Below are 25,875 nucleotides of genomic sequence, written 5' to 3'. Positions count from 1 at the left end.
AAGCACAAAGGTTGTTTTAAAAATAAGGAGTGGCCGAGGGGCAGGATTTTTTGTCAGGGAAACAACAGAGAGTGACTAACAGCACTTTATGTTTCAAATCTGATCACCTGGTAGTGGACCCCCACCTTCTTAGGTTGCTCAGGATTGGGTTCCTCCATCCTGTTGAAGGGCTCAGCTGAGGAGACTACTCCGGGCTCTGGCTGTGTTCTGTGATTATGGTGCAGAGAAAACGCATGCCTTAGCTCCTTGCACGGAGGCCCAGCCATTGCTTCCCACATTTTCCAAGTTTTGTTTTTGTTGCCTCTATCAGATCATTCCTAATGCCATAATGGTTTCACATACGAATTTAAATCAGGGACCTACTTTAGTGGAAGCTATGCCTTAGTCAACTCTCTGTCCAGTGCCTGGCTTATATCAGGCAATGAATGAATGAAGGAAAGAAGGAACGAACGAACGAACAAGAGCTAGCTATAAAACAAATGAGCATTGTCCCATTTTGACAATTTGAAAACACCTGATCACATGTAAAGTGTATGTGCTGTCTAGTGTGTACTTCACTGATACTGTTCCCTGAGGAAGATTTTTTTCAGAAAAGTACCTACTGGTATAGCAAGTCACATAGATCTGGATCCAACCCTGATCTACTCTGTGGCTGTGTGAGTCTGAGCAAGTTACTTACTTTTTCTGTGCTTCAGTTTCCTCATATGTTATCTGGGGATGTAATGGTACCTACTTAATAAATTACTATGAGGAGTAAATAAGCAAATGCATGTAAAGCTCCTGGCATTCGGTATTCCAGAATAAATGGTGGTCTCTACTATTATTTTTTTTAATCAGTTTGGTGCATGATGAGTGGTAAAGGTACTTGGTACGAGGTGGATCTTGCAGTTGGACAGATTATACCCTGTTCAGCAGGGTAGCTGTGCCTCTGTGTGTACAAGAAATTTGCTTCCCTTGTGCTAGTCATGGAGGTTTTCTTTGGAGTAGGAGAATCTGGTGGGCAAGACAGATGCCTGTGGCAGAATGAAGCAAGGAGAAGGGTTGTTTGGCTTATACAAATTCTTGTTTTACCTTCCCTTAAAACCTCAGTCTCATTTCCAAAAACATTTTGGGAGAAACCTCTTGGTGAGAGAGTTGCCTGTCATGAAAGGTAACTTGAGAGCAGTTTCCTGTCCACCTTTCTTGCCAGCTCTCTAGTCGCAAGATCCTGCTTTGTACCCAAAGGAGGCTTTGAACATCAGCTGTCTTGAGCAATCTCTAGTCTTATCACTTATTTTAATGTTCCTTGCACAGGTCACTCTTGGATGTGGTGCTCTGCGCAATCTCACCCCAGAATGCTTCCCTTCCTTTATTTAACCTCTGACCTGTGAAAACAAGAGTTAATCAAGAGTTCTAAGGTAGCAAAGAGGAAGGGGAAGTGTTTGGTTACAAATTAAATATGAACAAGTCATAAGTCATAAATCCCCAGTAGTGCTACCAGTTGTGTGTCTCAAGTTGCATATGGTACAGGGTGTTTGGGTTATAAATTCAAGTTCAGGGCTCTCTGATTGCTTGGGGGTAGGTGGTTGGTTAGTTTTCTTTTGGCCTAAAACTCTTTGCCTTCTAAAACATTACTTTTATTGGACCGGCTACATTTATATTCTACTTTCTCTCTATGTGCCCGTCTCTCCTTTTTCCTTTCTTTACCTGCCTGCTTGCTTGTGTTGATTGGTGTGCTGTCCTGTGAATTGAGACAGAACTGCTTTCCTGAAAGAAGTTAAGCATATGGAAAAAGTTGCCAAGGAAAGGCATTGAAGCATAGAGCGTAAATGGTTTTAAGAGACAGCCAGACACTTTTATAGAGAGATTTGTGATTGAATGACATAACAGAGATCTGCAGAGATCTGGGGTGGAAATGAACTTAAATGAGTGCTATTCGTGGAAAACTGATGCCCTGTCTAATCTAGCATTTCCTTAATTGTCACCATAAGCATACATTTAAACCTTTATGCTTTAAATTTTAAAAAAGGCAACAGTCTGTTTAAGAATCTACGACACAGGCCATTGTTTTTTTAGATAAGTTCTTAAAAATACACCTCTAAAGTAGCAGAGGCATTGGGTTTTGACACGCAGCGCTGGAAACTTAACATATCTCTTTTGCCATGCTTGATTAAAACATTTTAAATTGAGCTATTTATATTTGTGTTTCCTAATATAACATGTACGCTAATTCCTAAAGCAATAAAGAGCTGACACATGACTAGTGTCCCTGGAGCTGACAAAGTAAGAAAACATGCTGAACTGTTGGGAGGCAGCCAAAGTTGGATTGCTCAGAACGCTTTGAGCTGAGGGACCTTTGGAGGCAAGCTTTCATTTTATCAGGGCATTACAGTGAGAACTGCAAGGTAAGGATTTTAAATCCTAATCTCAGGATTGACTGTTGTACTTGATTGATCAGGTTGTACAACTGATACTGTGTTGTATGGAGTGAATAGGATAGAAATCACATTGGACTAGTTTTGTGTCTGAGCTGTGCTTTTAGTAACTGTGCTGTCCTAGGTAAGTCACTTCACTTCTCTGAGACTCAGTTTTCTCATCTGTAAAATGGAATGATATATCTCATAGAGTTGTTGTAAAGAATAATAGTTCAAAGCACCTATTGCTTGATAAATTTCCCCCTTTTCCCCATTAGCTTCCACTTCCTAGCTCTGAAATGAGGATAATATCAAATGGTGTCTCAGTGGGATAATTAATTTTGTTGTTTACTACTGAAAGTAGGACAGGACTTCTTGTGTAGCCATTTCTTCCTTTTGTTGTGTTTTTCATTTTCAGTAGAGACAATGTGTTTCTCTTTTAGTCTGTGAAAGCTTCTGTAAGGTGGGCCATGGTTAGACCCTCACTAACCCATTACATTATATTACAGTAGTAATTTAAACCATAAAATAAGATGGTCTGAATGGGGAAAAAAACTTGGAGGTGTGTGAATACAGGAGTGGGCTGCATCATAAACTCTCTTAGGAAAATGATGAAAGGCCTATGTGCTCATCCTCTCTGGGCTCAATGGAAAATATCTGAGAATTACACTGAATTGTCAGTGCAGGTGTCATTACTCCACAGATCTTCTGTTACCAACACTTCACCGGTGATAACAGAAAAGTGCCTCTTTGCTTTCCTCCTGAGCAATCTCCCTCAATCATAGTAATACTGTCATAGAAAAGAAGACGACACATCCGCTGTCTAAAAGCAACAATTATTGAATACCCATCAAGAGAGAAAAGAGCCTTGTTTCCAAAATCAAATCCAAGTGTATGTTTGGGTAGATTTATGTAAGCACAGATGTTTTACGGGAGCTTGTTGGTTTTTTTCCTAATGCAAATTAATATTTCTGCTCATTCAGTGCATATAACATATTTTCCTGCATAGATGTAATAGGTATCACAATGGGCTGTTAATTATGGACACAAGTCAGAGATTCTTGAGCTTAACCAGATGCCATAATAAATTTACAATTTGAGATTAGCAGCTGTGAGCAAAGCAGAATGCTCAGATTGAGTGAGACTTGCTCTGATCTCCCAAAGGGGATTGTTGTTTTTTTTTTTTTTTCTTATTTAGGTTCCTCCAACTTTTAATCTTAATGGCAAAAGAGTACAATTTCATCAGGGAAAACCATTGTTTATTCTGTTCCAGGCTCAGCGGTGGGTGCATATGTTTCCCCCTAACAACAGCCATGTGAGTGTAGATAGTATATCCCCATTTCACACGTGGGGTAGAAGAAACACAGTTCAGGCCACAGCCAGTGACAGAACAGTGGGTCTCCTGACTTTGCAGTCTGTGTAAAGTTGATCAGCGAAGTGTCATTTCCTGTGGGAAGACTTTCCAGAACCTCTCCTCTGTTCCCTCTATGAACCTCTGTCATAGCACACTGATCCAGTGCTGCTGACAGTACTTGCCAATGTGTCTGCTTCCTTCCTGAGACAGTGAGCTTTCCAAATGCTGGGTCCTGGGTCTCATTCCCCATGCATCTTGCCGAGTGCCAGCCATATATTGGATGAGGCTTAATAAATACGGAGGAATATGTGATTTCATGGATGATTGACTGCAACATTTGAAAAGTGAATGATCTGGAAATGTGTGATGTTTGGACTGTAAACGTCACCTCAATTTTAAATTCCAGAGTATGTTCATTGAAGTTTAGTGTGGTTAGCTCAGGAGGATGTGGTATGTTTTTCTCATAGGGAGGAATGTGTGCACCTTGGTGCTAAGGCTGTGGTTTGAGAACTGTAGACTAGCATACAAGGGGGGGTTTTGTTGGGCTTAAAGATGGGAATGCTTGTTGGCTGAGTGTAATGAGAGAGAAGATAAGTCTTATAGAAGGCAGTGTGGTTGGAGATGAGAGTCTTCCCACTTTCCATCTCCAGTTGGGAGGGAAAGGGGAGGGCATGAGAGGTGTAGGAGTGGGAGAAAGGAGAGCTCACGTTAGAGCTTTTCTCTTCAGTAAGTTTGGAGAGAAGAATATCTTCTGAAGAGCAGGAGAAATGGATTAGAGATGGGAGAAAAAGAATAAGTTTAGAGCAGACTCTTTGGGAACGCGGGGCCTGATACACTAACGGATTAAAGGATTCTGGAGCAGTTTTAGAGGTTCACCTGTGCTTGAAAAATTAAGTTGCCAAACTACAATAATCAGCTTGGTTTTTGACATTTTCCCATATTACATCTTCCCATAGTACTTGAAGTAGAAACAAAAAAAGTAGATAGCAGGGTTTACTTGCGTTGAAGGGATGGACAAGGAGCAAGAAATCTTAAGTTTGTGGGTACTTCTTGATCTACTTTGAATATTTATTTGTTCACTCTATTTTAAATTATTTGTCACTCCAGCAGTCCATTGATAGGAATTGTTTTTGGTTCTGGATCATTTTTCTAACCAAAATGCTGCCTCCTAAATTTGGAGCCCCACCTCCCGATAAGAGTTGGTTGACTGTTTCTCTGTGGCTCTAGTGGTAATGGCCTTAGTAGAAACTATAGGGATGAGTTACATCTGTCAAGGGAAGTTCTGACTTAGTGGATGTCTAACATGTGCCAGGCACACATTAGAGATTAAACAGTCAATACACAGTCATGATCCTTGCTCTCGTGGAGTTGATACTAGTCAAGAACTGAGGTGAGTCTTCATATAGGGTAAGCCCAGGAGGACCTCACATTCTGGGACTAAAATGCATTTATTTAAGTGGGACCAAAATTTTATAGTAAAAACGGGGGGGTTTTAGAATTTTTATCTAGAAAAAAATGAAACAAACTTTGAAAATAAATTCATTTTGACAAAATCTAGCTTTTATTCCAACAACACATTAATTCTTAGAATGAGTCAAGTGGGTTTTTTGTCAGGGGGGTATGAGTTTTCAGACATAATAACACTTCATGTTTGACTTTCATAGCATAATCATAAAAGGAGTTATTTTTCCAAAAGTTTTTGAGGACGTCATCAATTTCCCCAAGGCCTCTCTTAACCCTTTGATATTGAATTCATTTTCTTTTGATGTGCCACCATCCTTGTTTTTCTTGATTTTTCTCTTCGTCTCTTGTTACCTGGTATAATGCTGCCAGGTCTTCATTTATCAGTCACTTTGCCTTAGCTCTGTGCTGTTGTCCAGCATCTCTAACAAGGGCTTCATGAAATCCTGCATCCTTTGCAAAGGTTGTATGTTTATTTGCATTTTTTAAAAAATAAATTTATTTATTTATTATTTATTTATATTTTTGGCTGTGTTGGGTCTTTGTTGCGGTGCACGGGCTTCTCATTGTCGTGGCTTTTCTTGTTGTGCAGCACAGGCTCTAGGCACACGGGCTTCAATAGTTGTGGCACACGGGCTCAGTAGTTGTGGCTCGTGGGCTCTAGAGCGCAGTCTCAGTAGCTGGGGCGCACAGGCTTAGTTGCTCCACGGCATGTGGGATCCTCCCGGGCCAGGGCTCGAACCTTTGTCCCCTGCATTGGCAGGAGGATTCTTAACCACTGCGCCACCAGGGAAGTCCTTTATTTGCATTTTACTGTAGACATTTGACTAAGGAGACACTGACAGAGGAGTAGGTATAGATGCTAGTCAAACCGGAAGGGCTAAGTGGGGACTTAACTGGTTTAAGCGGTCCTATCATTTGTGAGTATCTTCCTCTTATAACAGGTTGTAATTTCCTGTCTGCTCTGGTGACTGCGGGGCATGATGAATTCCTATACAGCGTCCTGGAGGAACCTCTGAAGCAGACACCAGGGATGTTAGGCAGAGAGGGACAGGAAGAGTATTCCAGGCCCGGGGTTGGGTGTCTCTGTATACATCAGTTACATTAGTTAGATGGTGTGTATCTTTTTGTAGAAGAGGAAACTGAGTCTTTGAGAGATTGCTTCCCTGAGGTGTCACAGCTACTAAGTATCAGAACTGAGATTCATACAAGGTTATTTGACTCAAGTCTGTGTTCTCCCAATGTCCCATGCTGCTCTGCTTGTTTAAATTTGGGGGATGGGGGTTGGTAATATGCCAAGTAGCGTTAGCCAAGGGATGCTTTGTCATCCAGTGAATCTTGGCAAAATCTGCTGGCAGGAAGTAAGAAAAGAAGGGATACCTCTCTTAGAGTACCTGCAATGGAGTTTTAAGAGCTTCTCAGACAGTGGAAATCACAAAGAAAAATTGAAAGACTGTATTGCATGTCACTCTTCTTAGCTTTAAACTCATCATTCCAAACATGAGTAGATGCACATCTGCGGCAAGCCCTCAGGAAGGTACTATTTCATTATATCTTCTAATGTAATGGTGCCTGAGTGTTTAAATGTTAAACTTTTTATTATAAAGTACTTTTTCATTTCTCTTTCATACTACAGCCAGAGCATTTTGTTGATCTTTTTCAAATTATGTGTATAACTAGATCATATATATATATATATATATATATATATATATTTTTTTTTTTTTTTTTGGCTTTGTTGGGTCTTCATTGCTGCGCACGGGCTTTCTCTAGTCGTGGCGAGCGGGGGCTACTATTCCTTGTGGACTTCTCATTGTGGTGGCTTCTCTTGTTGTGGAGCACAGGCTCTAGGCACGCGGGCTTCAGTAGTTGTGGCATGCGGGCTTCAGTAGTTGTGGCTCACGGGCTCTAGAGTGCAGGCCCAGTAGTTGTGGCGCACAGGCTTAGTTGCTCCTTGGCATGTGGGATCTTCCCAGACCAGGGACCAAACCTGTGTCCGCTGCATTGGCAGGCGGATTCTCAACCACTGCGCCACCAGGGAAGCCCATAACTAGATCATATTATCGAAGTTTTTCTTTTTAGGGTAGCAAAGTGGACAGTGGTTCTGGTAAGGCTGAGATGACCCACTGGGCTATGGTGAGGGGGCGATCATCACTTTCTGCCTGGCTTTAAATACTCATCTTCAGAATGTTACCTCTCTTTAGCTGGCCCTTTGGTTCCCCACCGATTCCAGAATAAAAGGGAGGCCCGTGGGTTTGGCATATGAGAGCCCCTCCAGAGCCTGGCCCTTCTGCCCCCTGCCTCATCTTTGTCCTCCTGCAGCCTGCACACCCTGCTCTCTGGCTATTCCAACTGCACCAGTGGTTTGCGCCTACAAGCCCTTGCTCATGAGTTTTCCCTGCCTCTAATGCTCTTTATCCCCACCCATTCCAACCTTCTTCCCTTAGGCAGAGAGCAACCTCTTTCAAGACTTAGCTGAAGCCCAACCTTCCCTCTGTGATGCATATTGACTCCCACTCACAGTTGCAACCAGCTCTTCTCTCCATTGCGTGCCCCTCCCTATAGCCATGGTTTTAAATTTTTTATTTTCCCAACTCATGTCATTATTCTGTATACTCTAGTTGGTCTACTGTTTATTTATTTATTTGGCTGCGCTGGGTCTTAGTTGTGGCACATGGGATCTTCTTTGCGGCATGTGGGATTTTATTTTATTTTTTTGCAGCATGCGGGATCTTTGTTGTGGCATGTGGGATCTAGTTCCCTGACCAGGGATCGAACCCAGGCCCCCTGCATTGGGAGTGCAGAGTCTTAACCACCAGGGAAGTCCCTGCTTACGGTAGTTTTTATGGAAGAAGACACTCTTTAGATTCTCTCCTCCCCATTTTATTTTAATTTTGAAACAATAACAAACATACAGAAAAGTTGTGAGTATAATACAAATGCCCCATTTGGGAGATGTTGCCAAAATAATACCCAGTAACCCTCAAATACTTTAGTATGTGTTAAAAAAGATTTTTTTTTTTACATAGCTACATTACAATCATCAAAATCAGAAAATTAGTATTAATTTTGATGCAGTACTACCATGTAATACTTGGACCTCCCATTTGTGTGTGTGTGTGTAAGTGTGAGTGTATATTAAAGATATAGTTCAGAATCACATGTTGCATTTTGTTGTCATGTCTCTTTAGTCTTCTTATTCTGAAATAACTCCTCAATGTTTCCTAGACTTTTATGAACTTGACATTTAGGCTATTAATTTGTAAAAGGTTCTTCAGTTTGGGTTTATCTGATGTTTCCTCAGGAATTAAGTTCTACTCTGTGGCAGGAATATAATAGTATTCTGCGTTCTTTTCATTGCATTCTTCCAGGTGGTACACTATTTCAATTCGTCCCACTGCTTGATTGAGGACATGTCTCCCAGGATTCTCCATTCTTTTTCCCTTTGTAATTAAGAAGTATACTAGGAATATCCTCATCCTATCCTTACCAAACTTTTAATTTGCTTATTTATTCCAGCATAGACTCATGATTTCCTATTTTAGTTATTATTAAATGATCTCTATCATTATTTGTTTTGATGCTCAAATTTGATGTCACAGATTTGGTCAATAGGAACCCATCCATACTAGCTTTTGTGTCCCATTGGTATGTCCTAAGCATATGTTGAGCACTGCCTTTTTTCTAGCACAAGGTATTTCCCAGCCCTGGCCCTGGAATCAGACATTTCTTCCAGGAGCCCTGGTTCCTTCTAGTGGTGAATGGTACTTAGAAGCCAGGATTTGGGCATTAAGTGTGCTTATTATAATTGGGATGTCTGTGCCAGGCCCTTCAGTGGCTAGAGCTAGAGAATATATGTATCTGTGTATGTATCTGTAATATCTGTAATAATGTACATACATACATTTGTATTTGTATTTCTTTTATCTCTCTCTCTCCATGATTTCACATAGTTACATCTAATTCCAGTTCAGTGTGGTAGGGTTCATTCTTATTTTCTCCCTATCTATATTTGTAACTCTATTCTCTAATAGTAATAAGCTTGGTTTTCATTATATATTTACTTACTTGATCAGTCTTGATCTATTCCCCCGTGTGTAACCAATCTCCCTCTGTTGTAGCCCCCCTCCTCTGTGGCTGCCGTCCTCACCCCATTTGAACTCTGACATCGTAGGCAAGGCAGTCACTGCTGTCTCCTCCTGCCATAGACATCCTTCTCAACTGCTTGGACTCTGCCTGGCCATCTTTCATGGAAGCCCTCCTGTCCACTTAGGCTCTGGCATCCCACACTGGACTGCCTTCCAGATGCTCTTTTTTAATCCTCTTGGGTTCTAATACTAGTCTAGTCAACTTCTTTCTACTGACATAGATGCTTTCGTTACCCAGTGCCAGGCCTTTCCCCTACTTATACATCCTTCTTACCCCTTTTGAGTTCTGACACTCCAAGCCAGGCCACCTCCTGTGTAGGCCCCCTCCTTATCCTCCTGGAGCCCTGACTTTTCCTTACCAAGGAACCCTCCTCACCCCACTTGGGCTCCAAAACTCTGTGCCAGTTTGTTCCATCTGGGGGATATCATCCTCTCCATGCTTGTGCTGTGACATCCTGCTCACGACTACTCTTCTCCCAGGTGGTCACCTTTCTTAACTTGGTCCGCTTCTGCCACCATTGCACCCCAACTCTCTGTCTCTGTCTCTCTCTGTCTCTGTCTCTCTGTCTCTCTGTCTCTCTCTCTCTCTCACACACACACACACACACACACACACACACACACACACACACACACACCCCTCTACCTTGCTTGGGCTCATTTAATGGCTTTGAACTGAACTATTAGCAAGTGAAGTGGGAGAGCTTTTTAAAATTTGTAATGGTTTTCTATTTTAGTACTTAAGACACTGGAGTGGAATCCCATCATATACACACTATTCCAGGTCACTCATACATGTGTGGGAATGATTATACTGAAAGTCCATTCAGTGGAGTGAGATTAGAAAAGTGAGTCATCTATCTACTCTCTGTTGGACTCAGTTCCTAAGTTCACCTGGAGGGTAAGCAGCTCACCAAGCTGACAGATTTGAACAGAGACAGTTTTCGTTCAGTAGGTCCCCCAAACTTGGGTCATCTGCTTTGTTTCTATACAAACCAAGTCTGCTGTACATTGGAGTCATCTTAAGGGCATTTTTACAGGTGATTTTGACTGTGAGGCATTTGACTCTATGTGCAATCTCTGGGACCTGCCCCTGCACTTCTCACAAAGGCTTGTGATAGCCCACATTAGTGAGGTCATGTGTGTAGGAATCCTTGAGTGCTGCCTGAACTGTTCTCAAGTTTAAGAATTTGTATTGCCTCACACAAAACAAAAGCCCCTTCATTTGACTGTCAGGTCAGGGAGTAAGGACAGACCCTGGGACAAAGTTACCTGACCCATGATTTGGCAAGAGAAGCTTGGATCAAGGCCGGTGCCTGGGAAGCAGACTTTTCCCATTTTGGCTTTTTCCCATCAAGGCTCTGCTGATTGGGTCATGATAATGCTCCCTTTAATTTAATAATTTGATCCAAAAGCCTACACTAAATAAAACACTTGGGAAAGAGTTCCAGCTCCCCCACCTAAACTATTACTCCTTGTTGTATATGTCTTTTTCCCACGTAGGACCGTGGCCTTCTTAAGTGCAGGGACCCTTTGTGACTGGGATTTTTGGCCCCAGCCTTGGACTGAGCCCACCACATATTGATGCTCTGCATTGCAAACTCGAGCAGTTGCATTAAGGTAGCAAGTTGAGCAGGCGCCGAGATGTTTGGAACTCCTTTAGCTGTCCCGGGAGGAGCAGCGTAATGGAGTGTTTGTTTCCTGTCTCTGGATTGGGAAGTAGTGTTTACTCCATGCTGACAGACAAGTACAGAATGGAGTGGAGGGTCTCCATATCCTCACCTGCACCCTTGCAGGCAGCGTGAAGCTGTTGTGTCCGCACTAATGAAGCAGTACAGGAAACGCCACTGGATAAAGTTCAGCTGTGAACCCTGGCCTCCCAACAAGGGAAAAGAGGGATCCTTTGAAGAAGACAGCTGGGTTTTGGTTTCAAGACCTTAACACTGCCATCACTAGCTATTCATCTGTCAGTGCACAGGGGACAACATGTGGGGAGCAGTTGTGTCCAGTCAGGCTGAAGGAAGGAAGCGATGGCTGATGTCCAGGGTAGCTACAAAACCTCCCATGGCTGAGGGTTCTGCTTAGCGTAGCCAAAAAGAATCGATTTGGTGAGGTCGAGGCTGAGTGTGAGAACCTGGGCACAGTCTGCTGTGGGCTGGGTGGCCGTACCATGTCAACCTCCTGCATCCTCACAGCCCGGGAGGACGCGGAGGTGTGAGGTTCCGGGCCCAAACTATGTTGGTCAGTTGAACCTAGTGGGCAAAACTGCTTCCTGTATACCACAGTCCTAAGTTATCAGAGAAGACAGCCTGTCCCAAGTCACTTGATCAGGACTTACTAAAATAACTTCAGCTTTTCTCTCATTTGCTTGAAGCCATGGTTTCCTTACAAGAAAATATTTTCTCTTCTTGCTTCCCCTCGTCCCCTTCCTGCTGGATTTAACTAGTGGTATTTTTTTCTTTCAGGGAAAAAAAAAAGATATTTGTAATCCTTGGTTGAATTTGTTTACTACCAGCCCTCTAATCTGGGCAGGAGTTTTCTTCTGAGGGGATTTATTGTTCCTTCTATAATGGCTTTTAACTCAGCTGAGGTTTATTTTAACAGAATAGGAAGGGAGAAACTTATCTCCTCCCTAATCCCTCTTGAATGTTTACGTTACTCTGCCAAAGTAAATGCTGTGTAAAGTGGCAGCAGTCATTTGCTCTGTAATAATCAATATGCAGCTGCCAGAGCTGATTGAAACATATTAACATAAGTGATAATACTTTCATAGAAGTGAAAAGTTAAGTTGCTTATCAGTATATTGTGATAAGCTACTTAAATTTTACAGTAGCATGTGCTGGCTTCAGACAGACGTTAATGACAGAGAACTGTGCGCTTTATCTGTCCTCTCTATTGCCTCTCACTTCATTTATTACCCTCAACGGTACAGCTGGTAATCTGTCCAGGGCGCTGATTTCCCTCTGCTTGGCAGGATGGAGTCAGTGCTCCACTCTATCAGTAACGGATACTGTTAGCGCAGCGGGGCAGATGTGAGCAGGACAGCAAGCGCTTGGTATGACGCTCTTCCCACATGAGTATTTGATATTGCTTTGGAAAAGTTTCTTATGGAGAACAAAGCCATTTAAATTTTAAGTGAAAAAACTTCTTGGGAGTAGGGGTATGTTTCAACAATAATTCTATAGCAACAATGCACCTTCGTTGTTAGTCTTTGTTTGGTTTTGTTTGTTCTATCAACACTGAGCACTGAGGGTCTGCCAGGCTCCATGCTTGGTCCTGGGAAGACAAAGTAAAGAAAGATGTGATCCTTCCTCTTCGTCATGCTCAGTCTGCTGGGAAGACAGACACGCCATTGAGTGCCACATGGTGTGTGGACTGTTATAACAGGAGTTTGCACGTGACAGGGCAGCACAGAAAAAAGGGAATTAGGGCATGAGAGGCGGGGATGGGGAGGGGGTGGGGGACTGTTAGGAGGATGAGTAGAAATCAGCTAGACTAGATCATGAAGGTCAGAGGGAGAAAAGTGCCAAGTGTATGCAGTGCAAGCTCAGGCAGGCTTGAGGATGCCTGGACATTCCTCGGAGCGTGGCTGCAACGAGAGGAACATGCATGTGGGGCTGCAGGGCAAGGACAGCCGGAGACACAGTCAGGGACCTGACAGAGGAGCCTTGAACACTGTCCTAAGAAGTCCCGTAGTGACGGGGCACCACTGCAGGAATTTAATCCAACGTGCTACTTAGATTCGCATTTTAGAAAGACCATTGTATGAGCCACACAGAGGGTGGAGTAAGGTCAGGACCAGGCTGTCATCAGAGTTAAGGGACATGATGGTCAGAACCCGGTGGAGGGCAGGGTGGGGTGCAGAGTTAGAGCTCTTTCTTCAGTAAGTACAGGGAAGGGTGCATTGTAGTAGAAGGTTTGATGAGTGGTTTCAGGCTCATGGAGCCTTTGGGACACCTTGCACATGGCAGCAGTGGAAGTGCTGTATGTGTGTGTGGCTGTGTGTGTCCAATCATGAGAAACTTGAACAGAAGCTTTCCTGGAAGGGGTGGGTGTGAGGCCTGGGGGGCTATTCAGAGATGGTTCCTGATTGCAGAGTCTGCTTTGAATTTCTTCTCTGTGAACCTGTTCTAGCTCTGAGGCATGGGAATAATTTATAATGGACATTCAATCTTCTGCCTTACACAGGCAATTTTTTAAAATCTCAGAAATAACTAGCATTTTACCAGTCTGCGTTTCCAGCACAGCCTATGACAGGAAGGCTCTTCACAATGTAGAGAGAAACTGAAATGTACCGTCTTGAATTAGCTCCTGGTTAAAGTTTTTGACCTGCGTACTAATATTCCATGTGTTTCCTCTTCTTCCCCCAGCTATCTCCCCTGGTTCGAAGTATTTTATAAGCTGCTTAACATCTTGGCAGATTACACGACAAAAGGACAGGTATTTGCCTTTTATTTTATTCTTTTTAACAAGTAAACTTTAACTTTCATGCCTTGTATTTCACTAAAACATTTACTAAAAAAGTAATGCATTCCCGTTACAGAAAGTTTGGGAAATTCAGAAAGCAGCAGGAAGGAAGAGAAAAATCACTCCTAATATGTGTCCCTACCCCGCCCCCTCCCCCCCAAATAAATATTGCTAGCATTTTGGGATGTTTTCTTCCTTTACTTTTTGAATTAAATAAATAATAAATAGACCCTTAGCATTCAGAGTTAATAGTCACCATCTTACATTCCCAAGCAGCTCCACAAGTTCATCGTATGTATTAAATAATAATTTTGCTGAGGCATAAATTTGAATTGCTGGGATTTGTGAGTAAAACACTTAACTGGCAAGTGACCTAACCAGCTGTCCCAGTTCCCATTTCAGTAGGGCTTTCTTGTGCTTTTACAGTAATTTTTTTTAGGGTCTGAAAATCACTTTAAAAGTTCAGCTCTACCTCACTGTACTTTTGGAAGAAATGGTATGTTGAAGTATCCTCCATGGGCGTCAAGGGGCAACTGGATATGTATTTAGACTTCTGATGCCCACAGTTTTTAGGTACCGTAATAATAGAAGCATTTCCCCCATGCTAATAAAAACATTGTAAATCTTTTTCACGGCTGCATGTCATGTACCATGTACCTTGGTTTACTGAGACATTTCCCTATTACTGGAAAATTTCATTATTTGGGATTTTTTTTCACTATTATAAGTATAGCTATTAGCATCTTTGAGCATAAACATTTTCTTCATTTTGGAATGTTTCCTTAAGAAGAGAATCTCAGATGGGCCATTTTAAGGTTAGTGGACATAAACATTTCAAAAACATTTGCCAAACTGCTTTCCAAAAGAATTGTACTGTTTTCTTAAAAGATAGATACCCTTTACTGGCAAAGTACAAGAGTGCCTGGGTCACCGTACTCTCACCAGTATCATTTGTTGAACTCACTGTGCTCTTGACAAGTGAACAGTTCTCATTGTTTTAATTGCATTTCTTTGATTATTAGTAAGTTGAATATTTGTCCATATATCTAACTTCTTATATTTTCCTTTTTTGTAAATGGCCTAAGATTTTTAATTAAAGAGATATATTATTATTAAATGTTAAAGAATTTTTTTCATCATATTTTCTACAGAACATTAGTTCTAAGAAATGCTCCATTCAAAAAGGGTTACCATAGTTGAGTGATATTGGGGTCAGGGAAAGGGAAAGCTGTTTCTCATTTTTGTCTCCTTAAGATTCATGTAATATAGGCTCTGAAAAGTCCTACAGTGGAGAAATCTGTGTAACCCAAATATTCCCAACTTATTTGGCCCCATATGCTTTCAATTCCATGACAAGTATTAACATTCTGAGACGCCAGTGTTTCCTGGAACACATTTTGGGAAATGCTATTTTTGGAGAAAAGGTGGAAGTTGTGTGAATAATGGATAAATCTTTAAGTTAGATTTACTTACTGGCAAATGTATTCCAGAGACCACAGTAAATGGAAGGAATAACTAATAGAAATGGCTCCCTGGATCCCTACACTCACTCTGAAAGGATGCTTAGGTATCAGGGAATTCTGTCCTAAAAGAAGTGATGTACTCTTTGATGAATGAGTTAAGAGGCCACCTTGGATCTGTTCACTGATTGCTGATTCACAGTTCACTTTTGTCAAACATTCAGTTTTTCATTCAAAATTGAAAGGGGTCTTTAGTAAATAAAATTATATAGCATGTAGGCTCTTAACAGTCTTAGAATTGGAAGTTAACTCACATATTTTTTCTCCCATATATAAGCTCCAGTCAGTTAAAAAAAAGAACCAAAAACTTACTAGACTTTGGAAAACATGTCTTGGGATACAGGAAAGATTGGGTAGGTACAAACTATGCATAGTGGAGATAGGATTATTACCCTGTAAAATTGGTGTATCCATCCTCTGTGCTGTTGCCCCAGATAAGGACCCTGCCTCTTGGAGTGTTAAAGACTGAGATCAGTGATGTGTTTTACTGAAGTCTGTTTCCCTTATACAAAGGACTCTTTTTATTAAATTTCTTCTGGTTAAAGGAATTATGACACAGATGATAGGTAGTCTGCCTACAACTGGCTTAATTGTTTGCAAGGTGTGGGTTATCAGATTAGAACATGAGGAAAGAGCTTTCATTAAAAAAAACAGAATCCCTTCCCCAAGTCCAGAAGTCATTGGGAAAGTTGGGCAGGGTAGGTAGGCTTCAGCTGGAGGCGTGGGGAGTGACCATGATGGCTCAGCATGGAGTGCCTGAGCCTAAGCTACATTATAAGAGTGTCTGTTTAATTCATTGACACAACAGGGTTATCAGGCCCTGAATAGGGCAATGATGGCTTCCCTGTGGAAGGGATGGCAGAGGGTGAGGAGGGCATCTAAGCCAGAGAGCAACCTGGCTGAGGGTGTTGGAGGCTGAGGAGTGAGGCATTTATTTATGTGGAACAGTGGTGACAGTGGCTTGGCATCATCTGGGCACCAGATATCAGAACTTCAATGGGATCTAGAGGAGCCACGTGGGAAAGAGGACAGCAGCAGTGGCCCAGCACTAGGGTGTTGGAGCCTGGGGTGAGGAGGGCTTTTGTTATTGGTGGGAGGTCTGAGGGAGGGAGGCAGACATTGGTGGCCCAGCATTGGATGTCAGTGTTCGAGCAGGGCAAGGAGGGCATCTAGATGGAGAGGGAGGTAGAGGCAGTGAAAAAAGATTGCTTACATACAAGCAAGTAAATATATTAAGAAAATAGGGGCAGGATTTTTCACTTTGTTAGATTATTGTTACAAATATGTAAAGGGAGGAAACTAGAATGATTCCCATGTTGGATTAGAATTAGAGCCATTGGTATGAACCCATGGCTTTCAACATATGTGATACAGAAGACGGAGATGTAACTGTGTATTGTAGGTCTGTGTGTGTGTGTGTGTGTGTGTGTGTGTGTGTGTGTGTGTGTGTGTGTGTGATATTCCCTGTCTCTATCCACGGAAAGCGTCTGGGGTCAACTATACACAAGTAGCAATGAGCACACCAGAGTGCCCAAATCTTGGTTTCTAAATTCATTTTCTACTAAAAGGAACCAGGACTCCCTGAAGAAATGTCTAGTTCCAGAGCTGAGGCAGGGAAAAGTGTGAGTCTGGAATATCTTTTTGTGCCAAAAGTAATGTAGTGCTCAAAACATGGAGAGAGGGGAGGAGTCAAGATAGCAGAAGAGGAGGACGTAGAATTCACCTCTCCTCATAAGGACATCAAGAATACATCTACAAATGGAACAGTTCTCACAGAGCACCTGCTGAACACTAGTGGAAGACTTCGGACACCTAAAAGGACCAGAAAAATCCCCACGCAACCGGGTAGGACGAAAGAAAGACAAAAAGAAAAGAGGAAACAGAAAGGGACCAGCACCCCTGGTGGGGAGCTGAAGGTGAGGAGAGGTTCCTGCACTCAGAGAAACCCCCTCAGGGCAGGTAACTCAGCTGGGACAGAGAAGGAGCTTCAGGGCATCGGAGGGGAATGCAGCGACCGGTCTGTGGAAGGCAGGAGAGAGTAAGATGTGCGTGCGTGGTCTGTGCTGCAGCCCTGCGCACCCCAGCCTGAGTCGGGTGTCTTCTGGTGTGGAGGGGTGCTGGGTGCTGGAAAGTGGGGTTTGGAGAGTGGACCCAGGGAGGGGACACCTGTTGTCTGTGAAGAGACAGCCTGAAGGGACGGGAGTACGGAACTCCACAACCGGGGAAGTTTGCGGAAGCCCAGGCCACCGTAGAAGCAAGGCGCCATTGTTGAGTGGTGCACAAGGGCGGGGCGGCCAGGGCAACCCCCTTCCCCACCCATCGGTCCCTGCCTCCACGGGCACTGGGAGGGTCAACCATCTGAGCAGGATTGCCCTTCCCTCAAGCCAAGGCCCCCTCTGCCTGCGCAGGCTCCGGGATCCTGAGCGCTGCCTCCACCAAAGCCTCCTCGGGAATCAGCCCTGGGCGCCCCAACCTGAGACAGGAATCGGCCAAGGCAGGCAGGGGCTGAGTGCTAAAGCGTGGGGTTAGGAGAGCGGACCCAGGGTGAGAACTGCTATTGGCTGCATGGAGACAGGCGGAAGGGACTGGAGTGAGGAGCTCAGCTGTGTGGAGACAGCCTGCGGGGATGGGAGTGAGGGGCTCCACGGCCAGGAACACTTCTGAGGAAGAGTGGTCTGCCTTGGAAGCGAGGCGCCATTGTTGAGTGGCACACAGTGGGCGGGGCCGCCATCTTCGGACTCTTTCCCCGCACGCCAGCCCTGCCTCCGCAGGAACTGGGAAGGACTCCCACCAGAGCGAGCAGGCCCCAGTCTGTTGCAACTTCCTGCCAGTCTCGCCACTGCAGGCACTAGAGGGGGATCCCACTGGAGGAAGCGCATGCACCCCACTTGTGGCCGCCTTATCCCTCCGCGGCCTGAGCAAGCAAGTGTGCCCCAGTCAGCCGCTGCTTTCGTCACCTCTCACCTGGGCGAGGACCAGATGCCTGAGGGTGGCCCACATGCAGAGGCAGAGGTGGGACCAAAACCAAAGCTGACTCCCAGGGGCTGTGCAACGAAGGCAGAGAAACAGAAATCTCTCCCTGCAGCTGAACAAGCTGCAGATTAAATCCCCGCGATCGGCGTGGTAAACCCTGCGTCTGTGGAATATCTGAAGGGACAACGAGTGCTCCCACAACTAGGACTGGTCTAGCTTTAGCAGCTGTGGATTTTGGGGGCAAGTACACGCGGGAGTTGGACCTGGTCAGAGTCTGAGCTGCCCCCACTGTGCCCACAGCAGGCCCAGAGACCTGCCTAAAGGTATTGGAGGGCCTCCTGGAGAGGCGGGGGATGCTGTGGCTCACTGTGGGGGCAAAGACACTGACCGCAGAGGCCCCAGGAAAATATGTGTTTTTGGTTTCATTTTGTTCTGTTGTTGTTTTATTTATTTTTATTTTTTTAACATCTTTATTGGAGTATAACTGCTTTACAGTGGTGTGTTAGTTTCTACTTTATAACAAAGTGTATCAGCTACACATATACATATATCCCCATATCTCCTCCCTCTTGCATCTCCCTCCCACCCTCCCTATCCCACCCCTCTAGATGGTCACAAAGCACAAAGCTGATCTCCCTGTGCTATGCGGCTGCTTCCCACTAGCTATCTATTTTACATTTGGTAGTGTATATATGTCCATGCCACTCTCTCACTTCGTCCCAGCTTACCCTTCCCCCTCCCTGTGTCCTCAAGTCCATTCTCTACGTCTGTGTCTTTATTCCTGTCCTGCCCCTAGGTTAGAACCATTTTTTTTTTTTTTTTTAGATTCCATTTATATGTGTTAGCATACGGTATTTGTTTTTCTCTTTTTGACTTACTTCACTCTGTATGACACACTCTAGGTCCATCCACCTCACTACAAATAACTCAATTTTGTTTCTTTTTATGGCTGAGTAATATTGCATTGTATATATGTGCCAAATCCATTCATCTGTCGATGGACACTTAGGTTGCTTCCATGTCCTGGCTATTGTAAATAGAGCTGCAATGAACATTTTGGTACATGACTCTTTTTGAATTATGGTTTTCTCAGGGTATATGCCCAGTAGTGGGATTGATGGGTCGTATGGTAGTTCTATTGTTAGTTTTTTAAGGAACCTCCATACTGTTCTCCATAGTGGCTGTATCAATGTACATTCCCACCAACAGTGCAGGAGGGGTCCCTTTTCTCCACACCCTCTCCAGCATTTATTGTTTGTAGATTTTTTTGATGATGGCCATTCTGACTGGTGTGAGGTGATACCTCATTGTAGTTTTGATTTGCATTTCTCTAATGATTAGTGATGTTGCGTATCCTTTCATGTGTTTGTTGGCAATCTGTATATATTCTTTGGAGAAATGTGTATTTAGGTCTTCTGCCCATTTTTGGATTGGGTTGTTTTTTTTTTTTGATATTGAGCTGCATGAGCTGCTTGTAAATTTGAAGATTAATCCTTTGTCAGTTGCTTCATTTGAAAATATTTTCTCCCATTCTGAGGGCTGTCTTTTCGTCTTGTTTATGGTTTCCTTTGCTGTGCAAAAAGCTTTTAAGTTTTATTAGGTCCCATTTCTTTATTTTTGTTTTTATTTCCATTTCTCTAGGAGGTGGGCCAAAAAGGATCTTGCTGTGATTTATGTCATACAGTGTTCTGCCTATGTTTTCCTCCGAGAGTTTTATAGTGTCTGGCTTTACATTTAGGTCTTTAATCCATTTTGAGTTTGTCTTTGTGTATGGTGTTAGGGAGTGTTCTAATTTCATTCTTTTACATGTAGCTGTCCAGTTTTCCCAGCACCACTTATTGAAGAGGCTGTCTTTTCTCCATTGTATATTTTTGCCTCCTTTATCAAAAATAAGGTGACCATATGTGCATGGGCTTATCTCTGGGCTTTCTATCCTGTTCCATTGATCTATATTTCTGTTTTTGTGCCAGTACGATACTGGCTTGATTACTGTAGCTTTGTAGTATAGTCTGAAGTCAGGGAGCCTGATTCCTCCAGCTCCATTTTTCTTTTTCAAGACTGCTTTGGCTATTCAGGGTCTTTTGTGTTTCCATACAAATTGTGACATTTTTTGTTCTAGTTCTGTGAAAAATGTCAGTGGTAGTTTGATAGGGATTGCATTGAATCTGTAGATTGCCTTGGGTAGTATAGTCATTTTCACAATGTTGATTCTTCCAATCCAAGAACATGGTATATCTCTCCATCTGTTTGTATTATCTTTAATTTCTTTCATCAGTGTCTTACAGTTTTCTGCATACAGGTCTTTTCTCTCCTTAGGTAGATTTATTCCTAGGTATTTTATTGTTTTAGTTGCAGTGGTAAATGGGAGTGTTTCCTTAATTTCTCTTTCAGATTTTTCATCATTAGTGTATAGGAATGCCAGAGGTTTCTGTGCATTAATTTTGTATCCTGCTACTTTACCAAATTCATTGATTAGCTCTAGTAGTTTTCTGGTAGCATCTTTAGGATTCTCTATGTATAGTATCATGTCATCTGCAAACAGTGACAGCTTTACTTCTTCTTTTCCGATTTGGATTCCTTTTATTTCTTTTTCTTCTCTGATTGCTGTGGCTAAAACTTCCAAAACTGCGTTGAATAATAGTGGTGAGAGTGGACATCCTTGTCTTGTTTCTGAGGAAATGGTTTCAGTTTTTCACCATTGAGAATGATGTTGGCTGTGGGTTTGTCATGTATGGCCTTTACTATGTTGAGGTAAGTTCCCTCTGTGCCTACTTTCTGGAGGGTTTTTATCATAAATGGGTGTTGAATTTTGTTGGAAGCTTTTTCTCCATCTGTTGAGTTGATCATATGGTTTTTCTCCTTCAATTTGTTAATATGGTTTATCACATTGATTGATTTGCATATATTGAAGAATCCTTTCATTCCTGGGATAAATCCCACTTGATCATGGTATATGATCCTTTTAATGTGCTCTTGGATTCTGTTTGCTAGTATTTTGTTGAGAATTTTTGCATCTATGTTCGTCAGTGATATTGGCCTGTAGTTTTCTTTCTTTGTGACATCTTTGCCTGGTTTTGGTGTCAGGGTGATGGTGGCCTCATAGAATGAGTTTGGGAGTGTTCCTCCTTCTACTATATTTTGGAAGAGTTTGAGAAGGATAGGTGTTAGCTCTTCTCTAAATGTTTGATAGAATTCACCTGTGAAGCCATCTGGTCCTGGGCTTTTGTTTGTTGGAAGATTTTTAGTCACAGTATTAGTTTCAGTGCTTGTGATTGGTCTGTTCAGATTTTATATTTCTTACTGGTTCAGTCTCAGAAGGTTGTGCTTTTCTAAGAATTTGTCCATTTCTTCGAAGTTGTCCATTTTATTGGCATATAGTGGCTTGTAGTAATCTCTCATGATCCTTTGTATTTCTGCAGTGTCAGTTGTTACTTCTCCTTCTTCATTTCTAATTCTATTGATTTGAGTCTTCTCCCTTTTTTTCTTGATGAGTCTGGCTAATGGTTTATCAATTTTGTTTATCTTCTCAAAGAACCAGCTTTTAGTTTTATTGATCTTTGCTATCGTTTCCTTCATTTCTTTTTCATTTATTTCTGATCTGATCTTTATGATTTCTTTCCTTCTACTAACTTTGGGGTTTTTTTCTTCTTTCTCTAATTGCTTTAGGTTTAAGGTTAGGTTGTTTATTTGAGATGTTTCTTGTTTCTTGAGGTAGGATTATATTGCTATAAACTTCCCTCTTAGGACTGCTTTTGCTGCATCCCATAGGTTTTGGGTCATCATGTTTTCACTGTCATTTGTTTCTAGGTATTTTTTGATTTCCTCTTTGATTTCTTCAGTGATCTCTTGGTTATTTAGTAGTGTATTGTTTAACCTCCATGTGTTTGTATTTTTTACAGATTTTTTTTTCCTGTAGTTGATATCTACTCTCATAGCATTGTGGTCGGAAAAGATACTTGATACGGTTTCAGTTTTCTTAAATTTACCAAGGCTTGATTTGTGACCCAAGATATGATCTATCCTGGAGAATGTTCCATGAGCACTTGAGAAGAAAGTGTATTCTGTTGCTTTTGGATGGAATGTCCTATAAATATCAATTAAGTCCATCTTGTTTAATGAATCATTTAAAGCTTGTGTTTCCTTATTTATTTTCATTTTGGATGATCTGTCCATTGGTGAAAGTGGGGTGTTAAAGTCCCCTACTATGATTGTGTTACTGTCGATTTCCACTTTTATGGCTGTTAGCATTTGCCTTATGTATTGAGGTGCTCCTATGTTGGATGCATAAATATTTACAATTGTTATATCTTCTTCTTGGATTGATCCCTTGATCAGTATGTAGTGTCCTTCTTTGTCTCTTGTGATAGTCTTTATTTTAAAGGCGATATTGTCTGATATGAGAATTGCTCCTCCAGCTTTCTTTTGATTTCCATATGCATGGAATATCTTTTTCCATCCCCTCACTTTCAGTCTGTGTGTGTCCCTAGGTCTGAAGTGGGTCTCTTGTAGACAGCATATATATGGGTCTTGTTTTTGATCCATTCAGCCACTCTGTGTCTTTCGTTGGAGAATTTAATCCATTTACATTTAAGGTAGTTATCGATATGTATGTTCCTATTACCATTTTCTTAATTGTTTTGGGTTTGTTATTGTAGGTCTTCTCCTTCTGTTGTGTTTCCTGCCTAGAGAAGTTCCTTTAGCATTTGATGTAAAGCTGGTTTGGTGGTGCTGAATTCTCTTAGCCTTTGCTTGTCTGTAAAGGTTTTGATTTATCCATTGAAGCTGAATGAGACCCTTGCTGGTTAGAATCATCTTGGTTGTAGGTTTTTCCCTTTCATCACTTTAAATATGTCCTGCTACTCCCTTCTGGCTTGCAGAGTTTCTGCTGAAAGATCGGCTTTTAACCTTATGGGGATTCCCTTGTATGTTATTTGTTGTTTTTCCCTTGCTGCTTTTAATATTTTTTTTTGTATTTAATTTTTGGTAGTTTGATTAATATCTCTCTTGGTCTCTTTCTCCTTGGATTTATCCTGTATGGGACTCTCTGCACTTCCTGGGCTTGACTGACTATTTCCTTTCCCATATTAGGGAAGTTTTGAACTATCATCTGTTGAAATATTTTCTCAGTCCCTTTCTCTTTCTCTTTTTCTCCTGCGACCCTTATAATTCGAATGTTGGTGCATTTAATATTATCCTGGAGGTCTCTGAGACTGTCCTCAATTCTTTTCATTCTTTTTTCTTTATTCTGCTCTGCAGTACTTATTTCCACTATTTTATCTTCCAGGTCACTTATCTGTTCTGACTCAGTTATTCTGCTATTGATTCCTTCTAGAGAATTTTTAATTTCATTTATTATGTTGTTCGTCATTGTTTGTTTGCTCTTTAGTTCTTCTAGGTCCTTGTTAAACGTTTCTTGTTTTTTCTCCATTCTATTTCCAAGATTTTGGATCATTTTTACTATCATTACTCTAAATTCCTTTTCAGGTAAACTGCTTATTTCCTCTTCATTTGTTTGGTCTGGTGGGTTTTTACCTTGCTCCTTCATCTGCTGTGTGTTTCTGTCTCTTCTCATTTTGCTTTACTTACTGTGTTTGGGGTCTCCTTTTAGCAGGCTGCAGGTTCATAGTTGTTGTTTTTGGTGTCTGCCCCCAGTGGCTAAGGTTGGTTCAGTGGGTTATGTAGACTTCCTGGTGGAGGGGACTGGTGCCTGTGTTCTGGTGGATGAGGCTGGATCTTGTCTTTCTGGTGGGCAGGACCGTGTCCGGTGGTGTGTTTTGGGGGTGTCTGTGACCTTATTATGATTTTAGGCAGCCTCTCTGCTAATGGGTGTGGTTGTGTTTCTGTCTTGCTAGTTGTTTGGCATAGGGTGTCCAGCACTGTAACTTGCTGGTTTTTGAGTGGAGCTGGGTCTTAGAGTTGAGATGGAGATCTCTGAGAGAGCTTTTGCCATTTGATAGTACGTGGAGCCGGGAGGTCTCTGGTGGACCAATGTCCTGAACTAGGCTCTCCCACCTCAGAGGCACAGGCCTGACACCCGACAGGAGCACCAAGACCTTGTCAGCCACACGGCTCCAAAGAAAAGGGAGAAAGAAAGAAAGAAAGAAAGAAAGAAAGGGAGGAAGGAAGGAAGGAAGGAAGAAGGGAGGGAGGGAGGGAGGAAGGAAAGAAAGAGAAGGGAGGGAGGGAGGGAAGGAAGGAAGGAAGGGAGAAAGAAAGAAAATAAATAAAATAAAGTTATTAAAATTTTAAAAATTATTAAAAATTAAAAAGAAATTTAAAAAAAGGAAAGAAAAAACAGAAAGAAGAGAGCAACCAAATCAAAACATAAATCCACCAATGATAACAAGCTGTAAAAACTATACTAAAAAAGAAAAAGAAAGAAAGAACCCTAGGACAAATGGTAAAAGCAAAGCTATACAGACAAAATCACGCAAAGAAACATACGCATACTCACAAAAAGAGAAAAAGGAAAAAAAGTATATCTATATGTAAAAAAAAAAAAAGAGAGCAACCAAATCAATAAACAAGTCTACCAATGATAATAAACTCTAAATACTAAATTAAGATAAGCATAAAACCAGAAACAAATTAGATGCAGAAAGCAAACCCCAAGTCTGCAGTTGCTCCTGAAGTCCACTGCCTCAACTTTGGGATGATTCTTTGTCTATTCAGGTATTCCGGAGATGCAGGGTACATCAAGTTGATTGTGGAGATATAATCCGCTGCTCCTGAGGCTGCTGGGAGAAATTTCCCTTTCTCTTCTTTGTTCACACAGCTCCTGGGGTTCAGCTTTGGATTTGGCCCCACCTCTGCATGTAGGTCACCTGAGGGCATATATGTTCTTTGCTCAGACAGGCGAGGGTTAAAGTAGCAGCCAGTTAGGGGGCTCTGGCTCACTCAGGCTGGAGGGAGGGAGGGGTACGGAAAGCGGGGTGAGCGTGCAGCGGCAGAGGCCAACGTGATGTTGCAACAGCCTGAGGCGCGCCATGTGTTCTCCCGGGGAAGTTGTCCCCGGATCACGGGGCCCTGGCAGTGGCAGGGAGCACAGGCTCCCGGGAGGGGAGGTGTGGATAGAGACCTGTGCTTGCACACAGGCGTCTTGGTGGTTGCAGCACCAGCCTTAGCGTTTCATGCCTGTCTCTGGTGTCTGCGCTGATAGCCGCGGCTCACGCCCATCTCTGGAGCTCGTTTAGGCAGTGCTCTGTATCCCCTCTCCTCGCACACCCCAAAACAATGGTCTCTTGCCTCTTAGGCAGTTCCAGACTTTTTCCTGGACTCCCTCCCGGCTAGCTGTGACACACTAGCCCCTTGAGGCTGTTTTCACGCAGCCAACCCCAGTCCTCTCTCTGGGTTCTGACCTACAAAGCAGGAGCCTCAGCTCCCAGCCCCCACCTGCCCCAGTGGGTGAGCAGACAAGTCTCTCAGGCTGGTGAGTGCTGGTCGGCACCAATCCTTTGTGCGGGAATCTCTCCACTTTGCCCTCTGCACCGCTACTGCTGCACTCTCCTCCATGGCTCTGAAGCTTCCCCCTGCCCACCCTCCATCTCCACCAGTGAAGG

At 42.7% G+C, this 25,875-nt stretch overlaps 1 protein-coding gene across 11 annotated transcripts in view; it reads left to right on the top strand.

The window, feature by feature from the left end:
• DENND1A (DENN domain containing 1A) overlaps nt 1-25,875 on the top strand; it is a 531,128-nt gene that overhangs the window by 240,736 nt on the left and 264,517 nt on the right. For all 11 annotated transcript variants that reach the window (XM_082403252.1, XM_082403251.1, XM_082403250.1 and 8 more), the window contains one exon: nt 13,727-13,796. In XM_082403252.1, coding sequence (XP_082259378.1) covers nt 13,727-13,796 — 70 coding nt within the window. The remainder of the gene's footprint in view (nt 1-13,726; nt 13,797-25,875) is intronic.

The sequence above is a fragment of the Balaenoptera borealis genome, assembly GCF_965194805.1.
Source record: "Balaenoptera borealis genome assembly, chromosome: 8".
In the NCBI taxonomy this organism is placed as follows: Eukaryota; Metazoa; Chordata; class Mammalia; order Artiodactyla; family Balaenopteridae; genus Balaenoptera; species Balaenoptera borealis.
This window is presented reverse-complemented; position numbering and strand designations above follow the sequence as displayed.